This window comes from Rhea pennata, chromosome 20, assembly GCF_028389875.1.
Source record: "Rhea pennata isolate bPtePen1 chromosome 20, bPtePen1.pri, whole genome shotgun sequence".
NCBI lineage: Eukaryota > Metazoa > Chordata > Aves > Rheiformes > Rheidae > Rhea > Rhea pennata.
In genome coordinates this window covers 8,856,761-8,882,127 of record NC_084682.1, presented here as the reverse complement: position 1 = coordinate 8,882,127, position 25,367 = coordinate 8,856,761, and the positions used below count along the sequence as shown (strand labels likewise).

Here is a 25,367-nt window from a genome sequence, read left to right as displayed (position 1 = left end):
CATTGAAATCATTGTTGCTGGATGGGATGTTCGATGTCAGTGCATAAACAAGGACACTTCTCATTCCCCCAATCCTCCTCCTGTTCTTTCCCATTACTACTCATTTTTTCCTACACTGCCAGCTGCTTCCTGCCTTCCTGCTCGATTGCTTTCTCTGAACACCTGCCAGCCCTCTCTCCATCTGACTCACGTCTTTGCTGAGTATCAGCTCTTCACTGGCCTGTCTGCTGATGGGTCTCACCTTCGCGCTGATGACAACTTCGTTTTAGGCTCTTGGCACACCTTGGCTGCAGTAATTGCTCTTCTTCAGCCATGGCTCCAATGCTCAAGAGGCAGCAAAAGCAAAGTTACATTCCTACAGTAGGGTGAGATACTTCTTGCCTGTGTGCTCATCAAGCACTTTTACCTTTTCTCACATGAAATCTGAAGAGCGAGGCATCTCTGACGGGAGGGAAGCCTGAAGATAAAAGATAATGTTATCCTTTGTGACAGCTTTTGGCTAGAGGTGGATGGGATGGAGCGAAGCCTGACTGGAAAAGAAACACAAACAGCTTGAACTAACTGGCTCTCTGGCAATCTCTGTTGCCTTTCAGCATACACAACACATTCAACATATGCAGGTACTTCTTGGAAATCAGACATTACAGCTCCTCTGTTAAATGCTGACTCAAGCTACTTTTGAAGTTTTGGCTACTTCATAACCTTGCCAAGTAAGTTTTAACCCTAGCTCTCCAGGGCCAACAGAAATACAGGTTGAAGGCTATTAGGATGATATTTCCAGCAGCACTTTGAGCCTCTGGTAAAGTGCAACAAAGAGCATTAGTCATTGCACTAAGTTAGGAGACACAGAACTCCTAAGACAACATGACAGCGTTTAACGATATAAACTAAATTTACAGGAGAAAGCAGCTGGTATGAAAATAACTGCATCTGCTTCCCTCACGACATTCTCCCACTTGCATGTGCTTAGCAGGTATGATGATGAATCACATTTAATCACATGCTATTAGAGGAAGATCAGACTGTGCAGTGTGACCAGGTTAATAGGTTGGAGATATGCATACCCAATTAAAACATTTCTAAAGATAGAACTCAATTGCAATTTTCTTTAGGAGCTGTGCCTCCTCACTTTATGGATCAGGCAAGTAGCTCTGTCTTCCATGACTTACAGGCAAATAAAGGGGCAAAGAAAAATAATTCACTTGCTCAAGAGTTTACCACATAATTCCTATTGAATTGTTTTATGTTGTCCAGATTAATTGGAGGGAGGCCTGGGAGAAATTGCTGATTTGCATTGGCTACTGTGACAAAAAGTTTGACCATTAACAAAATTTTCTATGATAAGATATTGCTTAAACACTATCTAACTGCCAATTACATGCTCTAGGTTACCATCTCTAGCTGTTCCTAACATAAAAAACAGACTAATACGTTTAGTAAAAGGAACTAGATTCAAAGTGCTTTACCAGCATTTTTCAGGTATCACATTTCTTGTTCACCTCTATGTGCATACCCACATGTGTCTCTTACGTCATATGATGTGGTTGTCTTCCTACAATGCCCATAAAAAGCAGAGATGGGTAGGCTTTTCCTTTGCAGTCTAATCTACATTTTATTTTTATACCAATGAATCCACAGCATTATCCAAATGGGTTGAAGAAGCATCTTTTCACCTGGTTCTGCTGAGGAAATACGCTCAGCAGGACCTTGTGGAAGAACTTAGGTGTTCTCTTTCAATTCGTGTTCTCTCCTGCTACAGCTCTGCTGCCAGCTCTGATGTACTGCAGGTCCAGTGACTTCTCTGCAAGGGGTTACCAGTATACACTGAACAAGTTAATTCACTGAAAACAAACTATCATATCATGGCAAAAACCATAAAGCAGTTAATAGTTGCAACACTTACAAATGGAATATTAAGAAGTACTCACAGACCTGCATTTCCCTAAGTGATGTTTTCATTCAGCAGGACAGAGATATTCATGAAAAAAACATGCCTGCAACAAATATTTCAGAATTATGTGCCTAAGATTAAGCTCCTAAACCCATAATTAAGTCTTTAAGTAAATGGCCTGATTTTCTTGAGTGTTGAACACACAGCTGCTCAGACTGCCTTCATTAGGAACAGAGGGATGTGAGGCTCTTTGAAAAAGGAAAAGAAAGAAAAGAATCAGACCACTTGGCAGGACATGTTATGGTGGAATTAAATAGCTAGCTTGAAGTCAATTCTTGCAAAAATGCTAACCTTTATCCTTTTTGTATCAGTTTCAAGCTACTGCCCAGCACATTAAACACTGAAAAGAAAATTATACCTGCATACATGAATGCATGAATTTACCTTTCAGCTCCATTTAAAGGCATTTTTCATAACACTACAGAAAATATTAAATGCAGGAATAAAAGCATCACAGTATATGAGCAAAGTCATATCAAGTACCACAGCATCAGCCAAGTCCTATACAGGTCAGACTTGTGCATCGTACGGCATCGTGATGGAGACAATGTACATTGCTTGAGTCTTGTTCTAACTCTATTGGCAGGGTTAAGCCTACTGAAATTCAATTGCATTTCTAATTCTGTATACATTTAACAGTGCATTTACAAAGGATTACTTCTACAGTGGGATTCAACACTTTCATTAATCTCTCAAAATTACAGCCATTTTATTACTGCAGAATAAGTAGTCAATTTACATATTAAAAACAAAACTTTTATGCAAACACTTAATTACATAAAGTGAAATCAATGCAATTTTGATCAGCTATATAACATCAGAAGCAAGAGTCTTTCCGTATCAGCCTTTGTTTCCAATATAAACAAAAGCTTCCTGAGAACTTCTCCAAGACTTTATTGGATTACAATGAAGATAATTGTAAGAGAACTCAGATGAACCCACTGCTGGCTTGTTTTGAAATGCAGCCAGTACCATCTACTTGAATGCCAACACAACTTGGCAGGGACCCCAAAACATTTTTGTTTCATCACTTTTTTTGCCTACATCGAGGGAGTAGATGAATTCTCTCTGGATCCTAGGAGAAGGAGTGTCCAAGTTAGCCACCCTCACAGTCAGCACTAATTAGCGTTATTGCAGGCACAGTAGGAGAACTCAGTACTAGAAAGAAGGAGGCCTGAAAAGTGAATGATGCTTGCAAAGCAACACGTTTAAAACTTTTTGAAGAAAAGTTTTGCCATAAAAGCTTTGGGTTTATGGAGGACTTCTAGGATTCTTAGTTATTTCAAAATCTGTTTTAATAGACACTCCATCAACATTTTAATGCGAGGAGGTGAAAGTGCAAAAGCAAAGATGATACATCTACTACTACAGAAAAGCTTAAATCAGCTATAGCATAAATTGGCTGATCTGGCCTTTCTGTACTCATTTTATGCCATTCTCAGGACAGCGTCTGTTTCCTTTAGTTTTTTTTTTTTTCCAAACAGGAATCAGTTAATCAGTCTGTACTTTCTGAACTAAAAGGACATATATAGTGATGAATAAAGTCACTAGGTGAATCTCTAGTGACTACAGAGTGCAGGAAGTAGCAGGGAAGACAAATGCTAGGGAGGACAGCAGGACAGCATGCAGCCAGTTCTTCTGCAACAGAATATTTTACTTAAGATAGTACAGGGGAAACTGCCAATTCTTCAGTAATGGAGTACTGAAAGAGGCCACTTATGAAGGTGATGAAGTCTTCTTCAGTGGAGGTTAAGAGGGAGTTAGTAGAACAGCCATCAGGGATGGTACACGCACAAGTAATCCTGCCTCAGCACAGGTCCTTCACAATGGCAGCAGCAACCCTGAGCTCTGTCTTCTAAGCTAAAGGATGCTTTTGACACATATGGGTACATCAGTAGCTTTATAAAAGATCACAGTTAGTCTGCAAAATTATTTTGCAAAAGACAATTCACCTGCATGAGTGATTAGGGCAAAGAGGAATTAAACACAAGATCTTCTTAGAAGTGAGCAGCCTAGACAGAATGTATAAATCCACAGCCTGGAAAGCCATAGTGTGCCATCTGCACATCTCCAGTCAGCGCAGAAAGATTTTTTAGGCGCTGTGAAACCCTTTTCAGGAGCAGTGCACAGGGCTATTTGCTTGGAGAGGGGCTAGAGAGAGAAAGAAAAAGTTATATGAGAAATTTTTGAAAATTAATATTCTGCTGATAGCACGCTCGCACATCAGCATCCTGTCTGGTGGAATGAATCACTATAGAGAAGTACCTACATATAACAGTACTATGTATCTTAGATATGTCTTTATATGTCAGGCATTTAGCAGAAGCCAGAAGTAATCACGATTTTGAAGGCAATTGTTATGCAGAGTTCTAATGTTTCCTTAAAAAAAAAAAAAAAAAAAAAAAGAACAGCACAAAATGGCAGTACCACTCCCATCCCATATCCCTGCTTTGGGACTGATGGAAGGGGAAGAAGAGAAAAAGATCAAAATTCATTACTTGAGTAGACTTACAAACCCATACCTTTTGGAGCAGTTCCAAAGTGCCCTTTGCCCACTATTTAGCTGGAAAAGACAAGGAAAGACTGGTAAAGGCAGGAGGTGAAAATATGAACATTTACAGAACATGCAACAGCTCTGTTAACTTGTTCAACTGTCATTTGTTTGATACAAGGGACAAAGTGTGTCTTCCCACAAACCTTGTGCTGCCAGTCACACAAATTCCAAGTGGCTTGAATACTGCAGAATAAACTGTCTTAATAACTGTCAGCTTCCAGCAGCAGCTCTTTCCAATCTAGACAGAGCTGCAAATTAAATAAGCTTCTTTAAACCACTTATTTTTGTTTCGTTCTCAACAGTTTGAACCACAGAAAGCACCTGGTATTTTAATTAACTCCTAAAGAGAACTTTCGTTCCTTCACTGACTGTGTGACAGGACTCAGTGACTTTCTCTAATACAGGACTTCAATGGCGTGCAAAAAGCCTCATATCTTAAATAGCTAAAATGCACCACAGCTCCCTCCAGCACTGAGAGACTGTTGCACTGCCCCCTTCATGCTGCCGACTGAGAAACAAATTCAAGATCTGCAGAAAGTTTTAAGCAATTCTACTGCTTTTATATATTCTATTGAGGAGGTTACATTCTCATTTAATATTTCATCTGCTGACCAAGAAGAAAGACAGTGAAGAGCTGGTCAGGCAAATATGCAAGAAAAATATGAGAAAAGTTAAATACCTCATAAAAATTCTGGATGATGGAAACAGTTTCCCTGCTTTGGAGGAAGAGTCCTGTGTCCCCCCCTTCCCCCCCCCCCAGACTGTGTCACACTGTCACTGCACCTTTGCAAGACCTCAGAGTCAACAGTTCTGATCAAGTCAGAGGACTGTGCGATTCCAGGGAGGCCCAGGCATAGCTCAGAGCATCCAGCCTCTTGGCTGGTTAGTCTTGCTAAATGAGGGGGAAAAAAAACTAACACAAATAAAAATCCTCTCCCCTTACATTAAAAGAAAACAGAGAAGCATTTGGAAAGATGTGAGTGAACTAGTCAGCATGGCCCTAGTCACTGTCTAGAAAATAGCAGGGTCATGCTGACTAGTTCACTTACATCTCTCCAAATAGCAAAAGTAGGAGTTGGAATGAGTTTGTCAAGGACTTTATGTACCATCTACAGAACAGCATTTGGCATCTCTTGCTCATATGCCAAATGAGTGCCTCTGCAGTATTCCAAATACAGGTTTTTATTTTTTTTTACAAAGAGTTTAATGCTGATTTAACAAATGTGAGAAATAAATCATCTATTTACAGGACAAATCATAAATCTGCCAATAGAGAAGTATTGCCAAGCTGCTTAAATTCCGCCACAGCCAACTAACAGGAAAAATAATTCTCAAGGTTGAGAGAAATGCCTGCCTGTGTTTTAAGGAATCAGATGTGGTGTTGGGGACATCTGGTTTGCAGCTGTCAGTGAATTTAGAAGTTGTAACCTTTATCTCTACAGTTTGGCAACACGGAGATAGAATCTTGTGATTCTGTTACTGATGTGGAGCTCCGTGGATCTAAGTTGAACACCTTTCGTTATATCAGGTTACCTTACAAAATGAATTCTTTACCAGAAACAAATCATTAGCTAATACCAATATCCCCAATTTCATAATTAGGCCATACATATACATATGTACATGCCCTGTACAATAGACTTGAAGTACAATGCAAATCTTTATAGCAGTGAGCTTATATTCAGCTTCCCAGAAATTTTAATAAAATACAAAGAAAGGATCTTGCCCTAAGTATTCACCTGCAGAGATCATAGAATTAAATGAAATGCAAACTACTTTATGGCCTCAAATATTGATGTGCCCCTGTCACTGAACTCTTCCATCACTTTCTGGGCATAAAAGTGATGCAAAAATAAATTCTATCTAGTTAAGACATTGTTGTACAACATGTGACATCAGTGAATTTCACTTCCCCTCATAGTTTAGCTTCTTCAGCAAGTAGCAGTTTGCCAGAGTGATTTGGATTATTTTCAAACAGCACAGTAACAGTGTACCAGATGAATTTCAGACTCTTACAACTCCAATCTGAAAAGTGTAGAGAGTTTAGGAGGCCTTAAAGACTGACATCAGGCCTCCCAAAGTCATTGCACAATGAGCCACTGTGTTAAGAGCAATGAGACTGGTGCCACGTGAATTGTTCTTGCATGTTACACGTTTCATCAGGTCTGCCGAATATAGGTGAGAGGTTTCAATCCAAACATTGCTACCAAGTAGCTTAAAAAATAGTCTGAAAAAAATGTTAAGGAAAGCATGTAGGACCTATACAAGCTGATGTGTCCACATCGAGTATTGGGAATTCCTTACTGGATGTGGGCCCTCGGGCAACACATGAACTTCCAAAAAGACAATAGTATAATGGCTTTGGCTACCTTGTACAACCAGAAAGAGCTGCTCAATCTTTCAGAATACTAGGTTTTATTTTTCAGGTAATTCTTACATTCTCATTGAAGTATCACAAAAAAACTTCTCTATTATTTTCCATAATGACCTAAGTTCTGGCCAAATTTGAGTATCAGGGTTTAAGTCAGATTTCAGAATAGATTTCAAAAAAAATGTGAGAGAGAACAAAAAACCTGCAGTTGCTATATTACGCTATTTATAATGATATTAGTCACACTCGTTAGAAGAATATTGTGCTTTATGATCCTTATGGCTTACTGGGAGAATCAGGTAGAATTCACAGTACTTGCACTTGCTAATATCTTCCTCAGACTTTGGTGTTAGGGCAGTGCTAGAAACCACACCACCACAGACAATGAAAATGGGCCAAAATAATCATGTCATACTTGGCACCTGGCATGGTATTATAACAATAGATACTATATCCAAAGTCTTAGGCTCTTTAGATATAAGAGTTTGACTGGATAGTTATATTCAAGTGGTTTTAGAGCTACCACTGTTCTCTCCTCTACAAAGATACTTATCCAAGGCCTGGCAATGCACTGAAGAGCCTCAAAGTATTATAAAGAAGCCATTAACATATTACATGTAGAGTTATGACAACTCTCCACTCTCAGATCTGGCACTGACCTTGACTAATCTCTGCCTTAATCTCTCTTGGTCATTTCAGACAACTGAAAATATTGCTTGTACTATCCACATTTTCCAAAATCTAAAGGCAAATCTTACCCTGCTGAGAATTCATAGGCCTCCCATCCTAATCTTCACTAGTTATTCTGCCTTAAATGCTACTGTCTTGTTTAGGTTAACAGTCATGCCTGTGACAGCTCTATACACTGCCTTCTGGAGCTCCCCAGCTCCCCAGCATATTCACGCCTGTTTCGCAGATGCAGGGAGCGTTGCCATATGCCACTTCAGTAGTAATTTTTGACTCACAATCAAAAGTATCCAAAAAAATCAGTATGCAGGTTTTTCTGCCATATGGAGGAATTGTTATTTGGCCTTTTCTCTAACTGTATCTCATTAAGCAAAAGGAAAGAAAAAGAGGAGGAGGTTCTTTTCTTCTTCACGTATCTTGCCCCGGAGTTCATCTTTCTTTGAAAGACAGCCTTCATTCCTGGTACCTAAAAAACCAAGTCAGAGCAGAAGGAAGCTGTATGAATCCAGGCTATTAACGATACTGTTCCATCCAATTCAGCATATTTTCTGTCATTCTGAATATGACTTCTTTCAAGCAAAAGGGAGAAGTATTACAGAGAGTTAGGAATGGTTCTACTCAACTCAGTAAGACTAGAGTAGAGGAAGACTCACACCTTCCATGAAGTCTTTAATGGTGCATTGATTACAGTAAAGCTATTTTGTTATCCCCATATACTGCAGCATTGTGAAGGTGTCACTAATAACACTACCCTGATCTCCGTGTGTTTTGCAAAGTCTCGTTGGCTCTGTTTTGCTTAATCTGAGACTTCGGCTGGAGTTTCGCGTTTATTGCATATAGAAACTATTGTGGCATTATGTGGCACTATGAACATTTGTGTTGTAAATTTATAGAGTCATACCTTGGCTAGTGGACAAGCAGAAAACAATCAGATACAGGTTTAAAAGTTATAAAGATGTATAGAAACCTCAAAGCTGCGCTGCTTCCTTACGATCTTCCTCAATGTAGAAAGATGTTAGGAGGAAAAAACTTCCTCCAAAGACACCAACAAACACGCACATGATGAAGCTGTACTGCAGGCTCCAGAAACTCCACTGGAATGAGTCAGCATTGTTGGCCTGAATAGCGTTAGAGATCTAGAGGGGGAACAAGGCTGTCATTTATCTGCAGTAACACCATCCTTTGGGTTTAAGCAGACTGTTTACTGTGTGGTCATTAAAAAGAACAAAACTGGGCTGACAGGGAAGGAAAGCCTGCGTCCAGTGTTTGTCAAACCTGGTACCCAGGACATCTATACTTCTCCACCGATTAGCTTCCATTTGATCTAGGAATTTCATCTTCTTTTCTATCTTCAGTGCCTCTAGTCACAGGAGCTGGAGGTATTGCAACCATGGCCTTTTGATGCTTTCAGACTGCTCTGCTTTTCTGCTTTTTCTTCTGACCAGTAAGCATGAGCTTTTACCATTTTCTAGCCAGCATAGAGCAGATTTAACATTTGGCAATAATTATTATAATTTTTGATGTTATTTGATAACTCTATCAATACATCCCTAATCAGCATCAAATGGATAGAAACAAGGAACTGGCATCAGTTACAGGCACAAGCAACAACACTCATTAAAAAAGGGAAGACTTGGAAATTGATTTCGGAGACAAGACTGGAGTCTGCTTTTGAGCCAAAAAGGCATTTGAGGCATCGTGGAGTGACATTATGAGAAATTGGGAAGAAGAAGAAATGAGGCAGCTGCTTTTTGCACTGGCTGTAGGATGAGATTGTAAAATCTATAAATGATCCACATTAACTTTATTTTTGTAGACAGAAGGATAAGCTGATTTCAAGAAAAACAGTAAGATTCAAAACTTAATCCATGAAATTAAAATCTTATTTTAGTATAAAACCAAAAGATGAACATTGAATGTAGCAATTTTTATTCCACATTTGTCCCTGGTAGTTACAATATGCTACGTGACTTGAAATACACAAATATGAGACTCTTCAACCTTTGCTTGGTCTAATATGATTATTTATGACAGTCTTAGGCAGATAAGAACAAGATCAACTCTAAATGGGTACCTAGGGACTACAGCAAGTAAAATGGCCAAAATGCAAACCAAATGCATTTAATTTTAAAATGCTCAGCAGGGAAATCTCTAGAGCTCAAAGTGAAAAAACCAGACTCTGAGGAAGACTATTCACTGAATCTCCAGACAGCTTTTAAGCTAAGGGGTTATCTGAAGGAGGTTAGTAAACAACTGCAGAATGCAGAATGCAGAAGATGCAGTGTTTAAGCAATAGCTACATTTGCTCTACTGGTTCACAGAAGCATTGCAGAGCACAACGTTCTGCTTATCGCACAGGACCCCACTTGGACGTACTACAGGTTCATTCCCGGACTTTTTGTCTCTGTTCTTTGCAAAGTTGCAAGGTTATGTGAGGATAATCTCATTGGTATATACCATGACTAACTGTTTTTTGTCTTCACACTTTTCAATTAGCTGCTATTTAAGGCAGCTGCCTACGAGGTACTCTATACAGAAGCACCTGCACACAGTTACTGTGTTACTGTGTGCAGGAAAAAAAAAAAAAAAAAAAAAAAAAAAAGACTTACTCTCTCCCCCATGCCCAGTGAAGGAGAAAAATCAATGTGGGTGATTGGTTATCTACTGTATGCAGAATTGCCAGCTCTTCAATTAAAAATAATGAAAGAAAGAAACAATACTGAGAGGTATCATCATGGAATGAAAGCAAAGATGAACTACAAAGAGATGACAGCCCTAGGCTACTTTGTCCAGTAGCATCTCAGATCAAGGAAAGGCAGCAAAGGCAAGGAAATTGGGTCCTGAGCAACTTGGAAATCCTGGAACCTGGCTTTGCCAGGAAGATGCTACCATCACATAGCGTAAGTTGGACAACAAAGACTAAATAGAGGGATATCGTTACTTCTCTGCTCTTAAAAAGAAATGTTTGTTACTTGACTTACTACAAAAACTTCAGGCCAGAAGGCCCCAAGTAACAGTCACTTAATCTGTTTCAGTATTTGGGTTTCACAATTCAGCTTTTAAACTGGAAAAAGGTAATGCTGAGATCGTGTAAAAACTCTTAACTCTGCCTTGTTTATTTGTATTAAGAATCTTATAAATATTGAATTAAATACTGCTATTCTTCACCTAGGAGTTGCATGGTTTCATAGAGACTCTTACAGTCCAGACTCATCAGGCCTCTGACAGAGAACTTTTAGTTTTTAAGTTGCAAAATCTCAGTGGGTAGGGGTGTAGTTCATTTTAAAAAGCAGTCATATTCTAGAATTTGAATCTGTTTGGCAAGATATATGACCAACCACTGCATCTCATAACTTGATCTTCTCCAGGAATTCCAAAGCTAAAATTAACATAAAGTTAGTCTCAAAGATATTAAGTGTGCAGAAGCCGAACAGCTTCATAAAGTTCAGAGATTAACAAATTTAATCATGTAAATATTGTTGCATATCAGTGGAATTTTCAAAGGCTTGAATACATTAAAAATAAAACTAGTATTTAAAAGATAATTCATACGGTATTTTCAGAGCATATTCCAATGAAATTTTTAAATGGCATCCCACTTTATCCATTAAATTTGTTTATTATTTTGGGAAGCATATGAAATCTCTTCCCTTTTTTTCTTAGTCTCATATAGTTCAGGTCACCTTAAATAATTAAAACAATCACAGCTTAACACTCTAGATGTGAAGTTTAGGTCCCAAATTATAAAGTTTAAGGTAATTTGAGACCAGAGCTTGGAATGCCAAGTAGTATCAAATGGCAACCATTGATGTTATTCTTGTTCCAGTTTTCATTTTCAATAAGTATTAAGCAATTACAAGATTTCATACCTAAAGATTTTAACTTAGAATTTAGTTTTCAATATATAAAATGGTATTTGATTAATTTCCACAAAACTCCTCACTAACTTAGCAGAAAGTGTGTAAATCTGAGTACAATAACCAAGAAACTGTCACTGCAAAAAATAATGCTTTAAAAAATTCATGAATTTGCAAATTTGCAATCAAAATAAATTTCTCCACACTGCATGAAACTGCAGTATATATAGGTATAGGATTATATTCTACATACCTGCACTGTCACACAACCAGCAGTTGCATTCAAGGAATTCAGAAAAAAAAAGTGTTTAGAAAAATGTTGCTTCTCTATTACAGTATCAAGATCACAACTTGAATAATTTCTAGTTTTGAAAAGGAATTGTCTAGAACCCTGTGAGAGACTGTCTTTCAGTTTCTAAAAGTTTTACCCTAAAGAAAGCTCAGATAAGCAGAGAATTCACTTACAATCCCAATCAGATATGGGCTGCCTGCATCTCCCAGCAAATGGCTCACCAAAATCTGCACGGCTATAGCTGTAGACTGCCGTTTTGGTGTCACAACATACTGAAACGAAGAAAAAATCCATAAAAGAATGAACATTAGCAGAATGAGTCTCATGAATGGGCAACTACTTATATGACATTCAAGAGGGATTAATACATTCACCTTTATTTACTTTGTATTCAAACACTGTTTGCAAGTTTGGAGATAGAAAGAGCATACTGGATGCTTTGTTTAGAAAAAGAAGTGTTCAAGAAAACAACAGAAAAGGAGGAATGACAAAAAAGTGTGAAAAACACGATGCCTTTGCTACCAGTCATAGGCTTGCTGCAGCATGTTCTTGGCCATGCAGTTAATGGAAAAGTCCAGTCAGTAACCCTTGAAGTCTTACTAGTTTACTAATAAGGAGATCCAGCATTGATCCAGCCTCTGAGCAAAACATCCTCATGGCCCTGCGTCAGCAGGCCTGGCCTAGACTGGGGGGAGATTTGGGACACCCAGTACCTGAAGTTGCTGCCATGGCTAAAAGGATATTACCTGAGACCTTCCAGACCACGTGAAGACAGATGGAGGGGACCAACCTTTCCAGACCAGAAGATGGTTGATTGTGGTTTGATGACAACTTTGATGATAGAAGTTTGTTGCTTCTTACTGGATAACACCTGAAAGCTACTGTAACTATACTATAACAATACCTCAAAATAACTGTGCTTTTGAGTGCACGTAGTTTAAGTAATGAGTTGAAGAAGATGTAGTGTGTGCACCCTGCAAAGCATCACACTATTTTAGGAAACGGAATATGGTCATTTGGGGATAAGAGGGGCTTTAAATCTGTGCTGCTGAAGGAGATCAACTGCGCCTGAGGAGGTACAGTACGATTCTATATAATTTGTGTTTTTCGCTTTCAATAATGCATTTATGGGCAAAGCATTCAGAGTCAGAATAATGAGATGGAAACAATTTTAACCCTTCCTACTTTTGTTTTGCAACCACTTGCCCCTTGCTCACATCAAAGACTCCCAAGATCTCCCATTTCTCTGTCCTTCCTTGATACAAAAAGCCTAAAAAGACTTAAATCTTCATAAACCCACATGGATAACCTATAACAGGTACAGCTGTCTCAGACTAACTACCCTCATGTGTGAGTTCACCTTGTGCAGGTAAATGCTCAATAGAGTTTTCATAGCACCCAGACAACCTAAATGAAGTTAGTCACATGTAATTCGCTTACGTATCTGTCCAGCATCTCTTCCAGGGAGGTGCAGCATATGTATTAGTACATCTTGCTCCACAAGGGCAGACAACTGTTTGCCTTAGAGTGGCCACTGATTAGTTCACAAGCAGACTGTTTTAATGCTATTGAAAGCACAAGCCTTGACCATTCATTCTGGCAATTGCAGGGTTTGCCACCGAGACCCTACATGTTACACGAACAATAGGTAGTAGATTATTAAAAGGATTGTTGCCACTTTACAGATATAAAGTACCTTAATCAACAGACCAGCGTGCTGATTGGTGATGCTTCTCCCTTATTCTTAGGCCAAGGGCTTAAAATATTGATATTTGAGCACTGGCAGTATTATTGCTACATGTGACTCCAACCACAGTAAGTCTAAAAGATCCCTGAGAAAGAAAATGAAGGGAAGAACCCACCACATCTTCATATAGAGTTTGCAGGCCACTCTGCCATGTCTTATCTCCCATATCATTGATGGCATCCTGTTGTCTGCAGAAGATAAAGTTCTGGCCTCAAGGGAGTTCAGGCATTTCATGGGCTGCCTGCTTGATTTGGAAATTAAGAAGGCAGGAAAATGGCATCCTCCTAGAGGGATCAGCACTGTATTTGAACTTCGGGATTACAATGCTCTGACAAACATATTCTATGACATTCACTACTTGACTGTCCTGACCCTGGCTATCAGCCACTTCAATCCTTTTTTAAAAGTAGGTTTTGATAAGTTCTTCTCTTGAAGTCAGTGGAGTTAAAGAGTAAGCCAGAAATCATAAATTTGATGAATTTGAGAGACTATCTGCCATCAGCCTGGATTGATGTCGCTGGCATCAACAACAAGAGCTCTCTTCACAGAAAGCAAAACCTCTTTCTGGCATTGAAGCTTCTTGATTTCATTCTCTTATACAGTAACTGACATGAACAGAAGAGGACACAATCTGGGAAACCTGAACTGACAGAAATCCACATTATTCTTGTATGGCTTTAAATCTGAGTGTCCTGGCTCAAGGCATTAAAAAAATGAAGGCTAATTAATTCCTAAGAGAAATATCTAAACTAAAGGGATTCACTGAATTTGTTTAACAGAAAATTATTATCCCTCTAGTAATTACTTGAGTGTCATATTCAACCCTTCTGAGGATGGACACTGGGATGGATCAAGAGTTTAATTCTGATAGAACAATAAGAGATTTTGCTTTATAATAAAGGAAAGAATTAAAGAAGCCATGCTTGCAGTCACACAGAATAGCACTGAAAAGCCAGCCCTGGAATAAGCTTTTCTGCTTGATTTGGGGAATTCACACAATCCTGCCTCCTTTCAGAAGAAAAAGTCTTGTGATTTTTGGAAACTGATCTGAACACCACCGCTCAAAGTCTGTGAAATGTCTCTATACCTTCCTCGTGCTCCGTAAAAGGGTTCACATACTTAAGCCACTAGCAAGACAGATCCTGACAGGCAAACAGCACAGACCCATCAATTATTCATACACTTCTCATGAAAACAAAGGTGTTTTTACCTTATGGTGTATCATACACTATTTAAAAGGTGGCTGGTGTTTTACCAAGGGATAAACTCAAAGTATGTAAGTTATTGCGGCTTTGTAGCTGCCTTAAAGAAAACATTAACATGCCTGACAAGATGAGCTTAAAAGAAAGGATCCTGCTCTAATGTTTAACTTACAGTTTTATTATCATGCTTTATGTTTAAAGAGGTCTCAGAATTTTATGTATGGAAATATTCACCTATCACTAAGATGCACCAGTATCTCAACAGCAATATCAATTACTCATCTTTAGGGAGAATAGAAGGAAATACACTAGTGGAAGTTAAAATTGCCTTGGTTATTATGCCTTAAGTTAAATGCCCTACACATTCCAATGTGTAAGGAAACAACATTGTCCAAAACAACAAGGTTAATTGCTGTTTCAAGCAAAATTTCTCTTTTGAGCAAAAAATATGCTGTCAGGACTTACACATACTAGTAAGTTTCAGTATTTTAACTACACTGAAAATACAACTTTGTAGCACCAAAGCAGAAGCAAGCATGAGAATAAGCTGTATTAGTGTAAAAAATTTGCATTCAGAGATGGATTTACAGAGGATTCAGCAGCACTGCCTCATTTTCCCATTTGCAACCCCCCCATCTGCCCCCAGCTACCATGATGTGCATTCTTGTTGAAGCATATGTGAAACCAAAACACTTAATAGTCATTACTCTCAGAAAAAGTCATGCACAGAATAATGCAAGATTTATGTCTCACCCTCCAAGCACCATGCCAAGCTTTTTTCCTTCACTGTGGTTTTCATACTGTATGTCTTTCTCTCACAAACCCATTCCCACCAGTTTCCGTCATGCGGGACAATACACGAGCATATACTGCAGCCTGGCCCTAAAACAAGGCTCTTCCAGGAGATGCTACTTTGCATAATATTTCTCAGTGAGGTCTCCTGTTTTCACAAGGCCTGTATGAACTTAAGTCTTCCTGAAATCTCCATCTCTATCAAACTTGGTTAAAATACATGATTTCAAAACTTAAGAGAAATCAGACATAGATTGTGGTAAGCCTTTTTACTAAGGAAGCGAGGCTAAACATCCCATTTAGATTTAACAGAGCATTCAGTCTAAAATGAGAAAGAAAACATACAGATTTGACCCAAAACAATTAGTAGCACAAATTACAGCCAACTTGGCTATTTCTTCTCTGATCTCTGCCTAGTAAACCCTTCCTGCAGCCAGGCTTTTATAAGCAATAACATGCCTTACACCTTGCTGGGATGCCAGAAACAGAACTATGAGCAGTGACATGTCCTTTTGCATACAGCCAGTTTTCCTCTCTTCAGAAAGGGACTTTCCTGAGAGCTCATATAACTTCTTCCATTATCTGGGAGCCTTTTGGTCCTGCTTACCCTATATTGCAACCAGTATCAGTAAAAAACCACACTGGCAATGCCCCTCTTAACAGGAAATGGTCACAAACACAGATACACGAATTACTCAGCAACTTAAAACAGCATCTTTGCAGCCAGTAGGAGTACCCTGTACAGAGCAGTTTTATTGAAAGACACAACCTCTCTTTTTACTTTGCAGGCATACAGCTAGCTTGTATCCCTTCCCATTCCTAGTGTCTCCAAAGTAGATAATTGTAACCATGCAGAAAACATGGGTTTTTATCAGGAATATTTAGACACAGTGCTTAAAGAATAATAAAATATTTTAAAGTAGGGCTATCTGGGGAGTTCACTTACAGAAAAACACTTTCATGCCATGTGGTCATCACATTGCATCCATTTTCCTGCCAGTTTAAGAACACAGTCATATGAGATTGGTTAATCTGGGAGCTGAAATGCTATTCATCTACAGGAAGGTGTACTCCAACAGCTCTTTCTCATTGTGGTCACGGTACACATGGGTTAAGACTGAAGACATCCAGTCTTCCCAAGTTTTGTTTTCTCTCAGAATTTGCCTGGAGTGTCAGCTGGGCAATCTACACTTTGGGGACAGGCTCTTTTACAGAAAGAGAGATAGAGAAACTGCCGTAGAAACCTTGGGAAATAGACCCTGCTATGACAGACACTACTAGCCTGGCAACTGTTCTTGGCTTCCCAAGGATATCACATCACCTGCCCTAGCCTCAGATTTCTTTTCTTTAGTTGATAATACCAATTTATGTTTGAGAAATACATATCAAATATTGTTATGCATTTAACATATTGTGGGCATTGCAGGCACCAGAGGGGATAAATGCGCTTTAGCCTGCTCAGCATCCTGCACCACTTTCTTATTGTTACTGCATTTATTTAATATCTCATATCTGTAACCACAAGAGACACATGAAGCAAAGCTGTAACAAGAAAAATAGAAGGGAAGGAAGCTTCCTATACTTACTAGGCTCATACAAACTTTTCTTGTGCTACCATTCAGGCTATTCTGCACAACAGGAACAATATGCAAGAGCTCAATGCACTGTAGGATTCACTAGGAACAGAAGAAACCAAACACTCCCACAAACAGGGACTCTGAAACAGCCATAACATCCTGCCTACCCAAGGTGACCACTCAGTTACCCACACCACATCAGTAATGCAGATGACATCCTACACGCTGTCATCTCCTAGGAGATTCCAGTTTGGACTCCTTGACAGATAAGCAGGGTGCCCTAAACAGATAAAATTTGCAATCCCTGTCCTGCTGTCTCTGGAGGGCTTAGAGATCCTCCTGCAGACTATGTGACAGAGCTGTCAGCTAAAAAGCAGATGGAACAGACAGGCTGGTAAATGCTTCTTCACCTCCCAGGGCACATCCAGACAAGACAGGGACGTGTCAGTAGCCTTCCCAGCCCTACAGGTTCCAGTTCCAGCATTTCCTACAGTCTGAGCTGCCAAAAACCTAAACTACAGAGTCCCAGTACCTCACAGATGGTAAGCATATTTCACATGGGAGACTCCACATACAGCCTCCCTGACAGCCAGAGTATTGTAACTATGACAGCTACAGCACCTCTCCACTTGCACGTTATGACTGCAGTTGTGCAGTAGACACCTTCGTGTTTATAGCTGAATAAGGGGCACAAAGGTTGCTACATCCAATGAATCTTGATGTATTAGCCACAAAGGAGGAAAGTCCTTATCGTTCAGCCAGCATCGTTCTTTGTCTTCAGCTCCACAGGTTGCAGGGTAAATAAGTTCCTAGCTACATTGTCTGGTTAGCAGTGCCATGTGGGGGGAGAGAAAAGTCATTTTCATGGCAGAATAAGAACATGCATTTGCAAATCCAGCCACATTATCAGAAATTCTACCAGTTCACACAGGAAACAATGCAAAAAGACAAATTACTATCGTTATCTATGGCACCCTTCAGTCAATGTAATAGCAGTAATACACTGAACCCACTGTTTTTCAGCAGGATGAAATAGAACTCCCGAGCAAGACTGTCACTGAAGGAGCAGATATCCACAAATTCAGGTAAATGCCATCATTTTTCTGATAAAAAACCTAAACATTTAGAATTCAACAGTTCCAGCCCAAAAAACATTGATGGTAAGTGCACGTTTGCTCATGGGGAACACAGTACTACAGAGGGGAGAGCTGTACTCTGCCAAACCTTTCACCTTTCCACTTGTTCCAACCGATACAATATTGTTTGTACCTAAAAAAAAATACAATTTTCTAAAATAAATACGAATGAAGGAATGTCAGTCACTCAGGAGACAAGAACTTCCTCCTCTTACAGATTTACATGTATCAAGGATATGGTAATGACACCCAAAATAGATTTCTTACATGCTGGAATATGAGGCAGCTTTTCCTACACAAGCTGAGACCCAAGGCACTGAACTGAAGGAAAGCACAGCTCTTGCAGACTTTGCAGTTTGGGTTCAGAAAGCCATGGTGTGAAGGAGCTGCCTGAGCCTTAGTTGCTGCACTCTAAATCAACCGAACCTGACTCAGCGATGTCATCTTCATCAACCGAGAAAGCTGTACTTTCTGGGTTGACAGAATGTTGCTAGTGACAGCAACCTCATTCGCAACTCTTTTCCTGTGGTTGCAAGCAGCGATGAGAGTCTTGTGGGCAACCATGTTTCTCATGAGCCATGAGCTAAGACTCTGAGGGAGGGCCTGCAAGTTCTCTTTACTGCCCTAAACTCTTGTAATATGTTGTTGTGCATCACTGCATGTTGTGCTACATACTAATGCTTTCACTGAGGTTCTTACATGAAAGATTTATTATGACAGTAGAGTCTGTGATAGCAATTTGCAAATGGATTTGAACTCCCTTGGAATAAAAATTTATTACATAAAATACAAGATGCTTATGTGATTTGGCTCTTTTCGGCTACTAGTGTTCCATAACTAGCCTGAAGGTGGGAAACTCAATCAGAGATTTGTATTTTGCTTTGTCCTTACCTTGTGTCTGCCCTCACCTGTCCTGGTAGCTTTAAACAATTTTCTCTACTTTGTCTTCTCCAGCTATTAATAGAAAGTGCATCAGCATTTTGCCAATACAACACCTTTCCCTAGTCTCTCTCCCTCTCAGAGAGCATCCTGCTTGAAATCTTTTGAGTTACTATCATACCCACTTACCTGCCAAATGATCTTACAGAAGAAGATCCTCCAAAGTAGAGAGGTTAGGTCTAATTTGTGCTATACTATTCTGTTCTTTGTAGAAAAAGATATGTCATTTTAAACAAATTTTGTCTTACGTCCATGGGTAGTAATGAAAGGGCTCTCAATTACTTTAGTAACTCTGGCTTTGGTATTTACATCAGCTTTCTGCAGTTTGATTACTAGATATGAACAGAATAGACTATTTCCATGTTTTATTTAACAGATAAACTATTCAGCTTGTTAGTACTATGACTTTACAGAAATATCTCATATAAAATACTTCACAAGACTGGTAATCTGTGTAAAGTAGAAACTCATGCTAGTGTAACAATATCTGTCCCATGTTGTGGACATGACTGTGGAGCTACAGCACAAACCAAAGGCTACCAAATATTTTGTTGATGTCAAGACATGTCCTCTTCAAGGATATTAAAAAAATTATTGCCTCTAAAAACCTTTGCAATGATAAATTAGTAGAAGGAACTAGTTGCTTGTCAATATCTGGACTAATTGTGCCACAAGATGCATGCTTTTCACATCACTCCTTTCAAAAGAAAGCTGCTGATAACAGAATTCAAATGAAACATGCACTGCTAGTCTTTGGGCTTGTGGTGTCACTCCTGCAACTCCCAAGAGTCTCATAAGCTTCACTGCTTGCCTAACTCTTTGGCAACAACATAACACTACTTATGAATTTGACTTGAAAGTGCTGGAATTTTTCTGCACTGTAGTTTGCAGTAAGGGAATTTACTAATAGTTCACAGAATAAAGAAGTGTAACAGATTCGCTAACTTGGGTTTGGAGAATATTGAATTCCTCTCATTTGGATCATCTTTCCAAACCTTTGAGCACAAACAGAAAGTCTCAAAACATAGACAGAAAATCTTTCTGGTTCAGTCCATTTTCTGGTAGACATCCAACAACATAGAGCTGTACAGAAAACCCAGATCAGTAGGAATACAAAAGCACTAGATAGTTACACTTGTATGAGTTTCATCCAATTTAGTACATCTCATTTCTGAGTTTACAATGAGCTTGGACTACTACTTTACTACATCTGTAATGTTACTGGTATGTCTGCACAGCATACACTACACCTCTTGATTACATCCCCGACAGTAGCAGGGTACCAATATGTGTATTCTTAGTAAGCATTCCCTGATCTCTTCCCAGAAGGAGTAGGTCCTTCAGGTCACCAAGATACATATTTATGAACATTATTAAGTTGTGAAAAGTTGAAAAATTGGAAATAAGCAAATAGTTTCACAAGCACTTACCAACAGTATGTCGGTCACAACAGCCCAGTTTACAGATAAAAACAGTTCTCCAAATGCAATAAAAATCTGCCAAAAAAGAAGAAAGAAATGACTGCACACACTATACTGACCTTTAGTGCAAGACAGTGGCAGACTCACTGACTATGCTTGTCTAAATGAGAGTTGTTATACACATCCATCTCTATATATTAAACATCTGCTCTGTCTATGCCTACAAACACTGTCTTCACCTTAAATGGGTGGAAAAGGAACCAAGGAAGGTATATGAGTTGCTCTGTGTCACAAATCCTAGGCAGAAGAGCCAAAATAGGAATCATGATATGACCCTTCCAAATAAACTGTAATTACAGTTGAAATGGGATGCAAATGTGAACTGCCGAATCCAAGAAAAGAAAGCCAAGAGCCTCTGAAGGGAAACCTCCCAGCTCACGTTTAAAGAGTGCTCAGATATCTTCCTTTGCTTGGGTTTCCAAATGAAACCAATGGCACACCTCTGTGCAAATGCTGGTACTCCTTCAAAGAGCAACTTCCAAAGTGAAATGGACTCCTAGAGACAGGCAGCCTGGAAACCTTGGTGTCCTGTGGGAATTCCCTAATTCATCACAGATGGAGACCCAGTCATCAGGAAAAAGGAGTAGGACTCCCAACAGTTCCTACACCTGCGGTCTTAGAAAAGATTAACCCTCCCAGCCAACTGCTAGACATAGATTTGAGCAGGCTGTACAGGCTAATCAATACTTGAAGAAAGCGTGAAAGCTATGCTATTAAGCTGGAGTGGTTCTAGAGGCAGAATCTATTTAGCTACACAGGCCACAAAGTTGCGCGGCACTTTGGAAATAGCCTAGATACACCACTATAGCAATAGATGCCAGCATTTTTGTGGTAGGGCCTTTATCATAATCTTGTATCTGGCTAATGAAAATACAATCCTCAGAAGAGTCACAGTGGCAAACTAGCAGACATTTTCAGAAGGGTAGTACTGATTCTCCCAAATCACTGCATCTTCCTGTCATACCTACCTCAACTCCTGTTTGCCTGTAATGTTCATTCATATGTGAGTACAGACCTTTATCCAGACTTCTTTTCCTCCAAATGCTTCATACAAGTTTTTTCTAATTTCAGCTTTATCTATCCCCCACCTATAATTGTGTTTCGTTAAGTTTTACAGCAAATACTGGTTTCACATAGACCTTGACTATGTTTTAGCTCTTGAATTTATGCACCCTTCTGGATACCTATCAAATTCTTCCCACTCGTTTGACCTTGGCTGCCCTTGCCCTTGCCAGAGACAGAATGCAATCATTCTTCTCCAATTCCATGAGTGTAGCAATAATAGCATGTAGACTACAGAAACGATTGAGCGTGCCAGTCAGCTGGAGAGCAAGTGACACACTTCCGTTACAGAGCTTTGGGCCAAACACAAAATGAAACATGTCTGTTAACATGGGCAGCGAGATTACACAATTCAGCTTATTGGCAAGCCACCTCGCAATAAGCACCAACATCAAGTCTCGCAAACCACTAGAAAATATTAGCCCTTCGCCACCTTATCTCAAGGCAATACTCTCTGATTTCTCCTGGAAGATCCAAATTCATCAAGGACCTTGCCTTTTCCTTTTTCTTCTGATTCTATACAAAGAAACTTTAAATGTGCCATTGTTTAGTTTAGAATTGCAGCCTGTAGAGTGGTCAAAGCAGTACTGCAGTACTTCTAGGGGAATTATAAGCAAGGGCTGAAGCACAGTTGAATTTTACTATACAGGGATAATGGCATGAACTTTATGTTAATATTGTCAATTGTGCCATAGCTAGCAATAGAGACTGCAAGCTAAAGTGAAATAGGAAGGAGACAAAGAACAGAGAGATTGATTGGAATCCCAGCTAATATTTCAGATCTGACAAGCGTGCAAATACAATGGTTAGAGCAGAAGGTTCTGAAGAGTCACAGACTATTTCTAGATGCCACCAACAGAGTACATGACTACATGTCTTTACAGACCAAAAGAGGGATTAGTCTATCTCCCTTACAAGGAACTTATGATGCGTAGCACTTCTAAAGTGTTGTTTCTGGTTTTCCATTTTCTTCAGGATTTGTCCAAATCATCTAATATCCACACACTTCCAAGAACAAAGCATGTCATGCCTGGTGCTGAGAGAAGAATGTCAAATTCATCTTTAGGAAACAAGGTATGCTCTAAGCTTAGAAAGTTCCAGCGAACGGGAATTAATGAAAAGTTATCCATGATTAAAAAATATATATGATACTCTGTGGCTAAGACCTCATACTGCAGAAAGTAATTATGTCATACAGAATTGTCTTAACATGAGAGATACAACTTTGTTAGCTTTTTTTTCCCCTTAGGTCTTGTGCAGATTGCAGTTGTAGGTTGACTAGAAAAATTTAACTCGACATTTTCAGAAGGTAGTATATCAATCTGCAAATTGTGTCAAGGTATTCTGTTCTAGTCTCCTAAGTGTACCCAGAAAAGATTGAAACATCGTATTTTATTGCTGTCTCCTTCTCCACGACAACCAACTTTTTCAACAGACTGAACACTTAGAGCTAATATAGTCTCCAAAGGATGCAATCAAAATAATGTCTCAAATATTAAGAACATTTTATGTTGTAGATAATGGTTTACATTCATTCCTAAAGCCAGTATGAAGAGAATAGAGAATTAGACTGTAGCCAGTGTTGGCACCAAATGCCCTTCCTGTTTTTAAACAGTCACATACCTAGGCAAAAAGAAGGTAGTCAGCATGGCTGCACCTTACCTGATCAACTACTTCTGTCTTTTCAAGAAGAACCACACCAGAAAGGTGTGTCAGAGAAAACAGCTGCAGAATGTTTTCTTCAAAGGCGAGTTGCGGGGCAAGACTGTATCCTGATGCAGTATTACCATTAAAGATGAATCTGTTTATACTGACACTAAATATAGCCCAGGGTTTCCAGGATTTAGTTACGATTTTCTGAAGTATCTGCTGCACTGCAGAGAGTACACATCTTTCATCTTGTTTTGGAGAGGGGAACAGATACAGGCAGAGCCCTCATCTGAGATAACAAAGCCAGAATATTTTTCAAAGACCAACTTTGAAATCAAGAACTATGGATCCCAAAAGAGGAGAGATCCCATGACATTTCAGTTCACCTACCCAACAGAGACCTTGGAAGTCCTGCAGTATTTCCATGTTAACTTGAGAATTCTCATGCTTCGAAACATTTCTTCCAGCCTTGGCCACAGCTGATGAAAACCCACTGATGGTTGCCTTTCATTAGCCACTTAGACAGTAGAAAGCACCATGCAGGAACTACGGTTTTTGCAAGTTGATGCATAGACATTTTTTTGTCTCTATAGATGCCACACAGTGAAGTGATGGAGAAAGGTCTGCTAACATCAGTGTGCCTGAGTAAACAGTGACTGGAAAGCCGGTCTCCTGCTAGTGTCCTACACAAATGAAAGATCTGCTTCAGTGGGACCTTCAAATTAGATGCACCAGCTGGCACGCCACTCCAATTCTCACACTAGTGTGACTAGTGTCAGATCTTGTTTGGAAAGAGAAGAGAGGCACGGCTGGTGCCAGAGAAGGCAATAGTTAGGCAGCTGTAGTGGTAAAAATATTAGAGCAAACATGTGCTTAGATTACATACAATTTATTACCACTACATGCTGTTGATATTTTATGTTGGAACACCTGAATCAAGCAAATCAAACAAAAGATGAAATAGCAGAGTCTCAGGTTAAAAGACCAGCTGGTCTGCTCTTGGGAAAGAAATTTAAAGATGACAGTTGTCCATATCCAGTTCAGAATTTCCTCTCAAATAACATACCGCCTGAAGATAGAATGCTGTTTGCAGGGAGAAAAGCATTTTGAACAAATTTCAATTTACTAGCTCTAATAAAAGGTGTATTTTGGAAAAGAGACATCCAAAACTGATATACTGATTGACTCATCTAACACATACTGCTAAATTAAATAGGTAGCTGAGATTGTGTGCTACACCTTTAGGGACAAAAACGGACAAAAGAACCCACCCAGAGCAGGACTATGTGGGAACCTAAAATGCAGAAAAAGAGAATGGCTAATTCTTTTGGCACTTAGATCTTAGGTCTTGAAATGAAAAATAATCCTCAATTTCACATTTTGCTTGTGTACATATACACACAAACGCACACACAAGTCCATTAGCTTTTTGGTGAAAAGGCATTTTTCCACAGGAATACACATTCCTGAGGAGTCAAAACGAAAATCTCTTTAAATAAGCCCTATTCTCAGAAGCAGAAATGCTGCAAAAATACCCTTTTGCAGAGCAGTGTTGCTTACCATAATTAACTTTACTTGGATCCTATTATTTATGCTGATCACGGTAATGGTGGCTATGGAGTCATAGGAAAAAAGCTTGGAGTCTTTCCCTAGCTGTTACCAGATTATAGTTAAAATAAGCTTTACATTCAGTGCCCTCTCACAGGGAGTTTTGGGGGCTGTTCATCATTCCTAGCAAGTTTCTGTTGTTTTCTTTGCCGAGGACAGAATTTAAGTGATTTATACTTCAGATTGCATTGCCAAAAGCTCGACTTTGAAGATCAGCTAGTGATTTGGGGCATTGAAGGTGATGGCAAAATTATTCTTAGCAAGAACTACACATGTTGTACAGTCCCAAGAACACCAATCTTTAAGCATTCAGGGAGCACAAAGAAATAAGATTACTAAATTAGCTACATTTTAAAATTGCAGCATTAAAAATTATCATAAGACTGAGACTTCCTTTAACTATATTTTTGGATAGGGACTCTCCAGCTTCATGCAGCTAACTACACAGGCTTACTATTGTC

At 39.3% G+C, this 25,367-nt stretch overlaps 1 protein-coding gene across 1 annotated transcript in view; it reads right to left on the bottom strand.

Moving 5' to 3' along the window:
- Positions 1 to 7,896: 7,896 nt before the first annotated feature.
- Positions 7,897 to 25,367, bottom strand: part of LOC134149440 (protein spinster homolog 3-like) — a 29,808-nt gene continuing 12,337 nt past the window's right edge. Inside the window, exons 9-12 of the mRNA XM_062592570.1 lie at positions 20,536 to 20,601; positions 11,886 to 11,984; positions 8,531 to 8,699; positions 7,897 to 8,029 (exon numbers count right to left, since the gene is read on the bottom strand). Of these exons, the coding sequence (XP_062448554.1) occupies positions 8,532 to 8,699; positions 11,886 to 11,984; positions 20,536 to 20,601 (333 nt within the window). The 3' untranslated portion in view covers positions 7,897 to 8,029; position 8,531. The remainder of the gene's footprint in view (positions 8,030 to 8,530; positions 8,700 to 11,885; positions 11,985 to 20,535; positions 20,602 to 25,367) is intronic.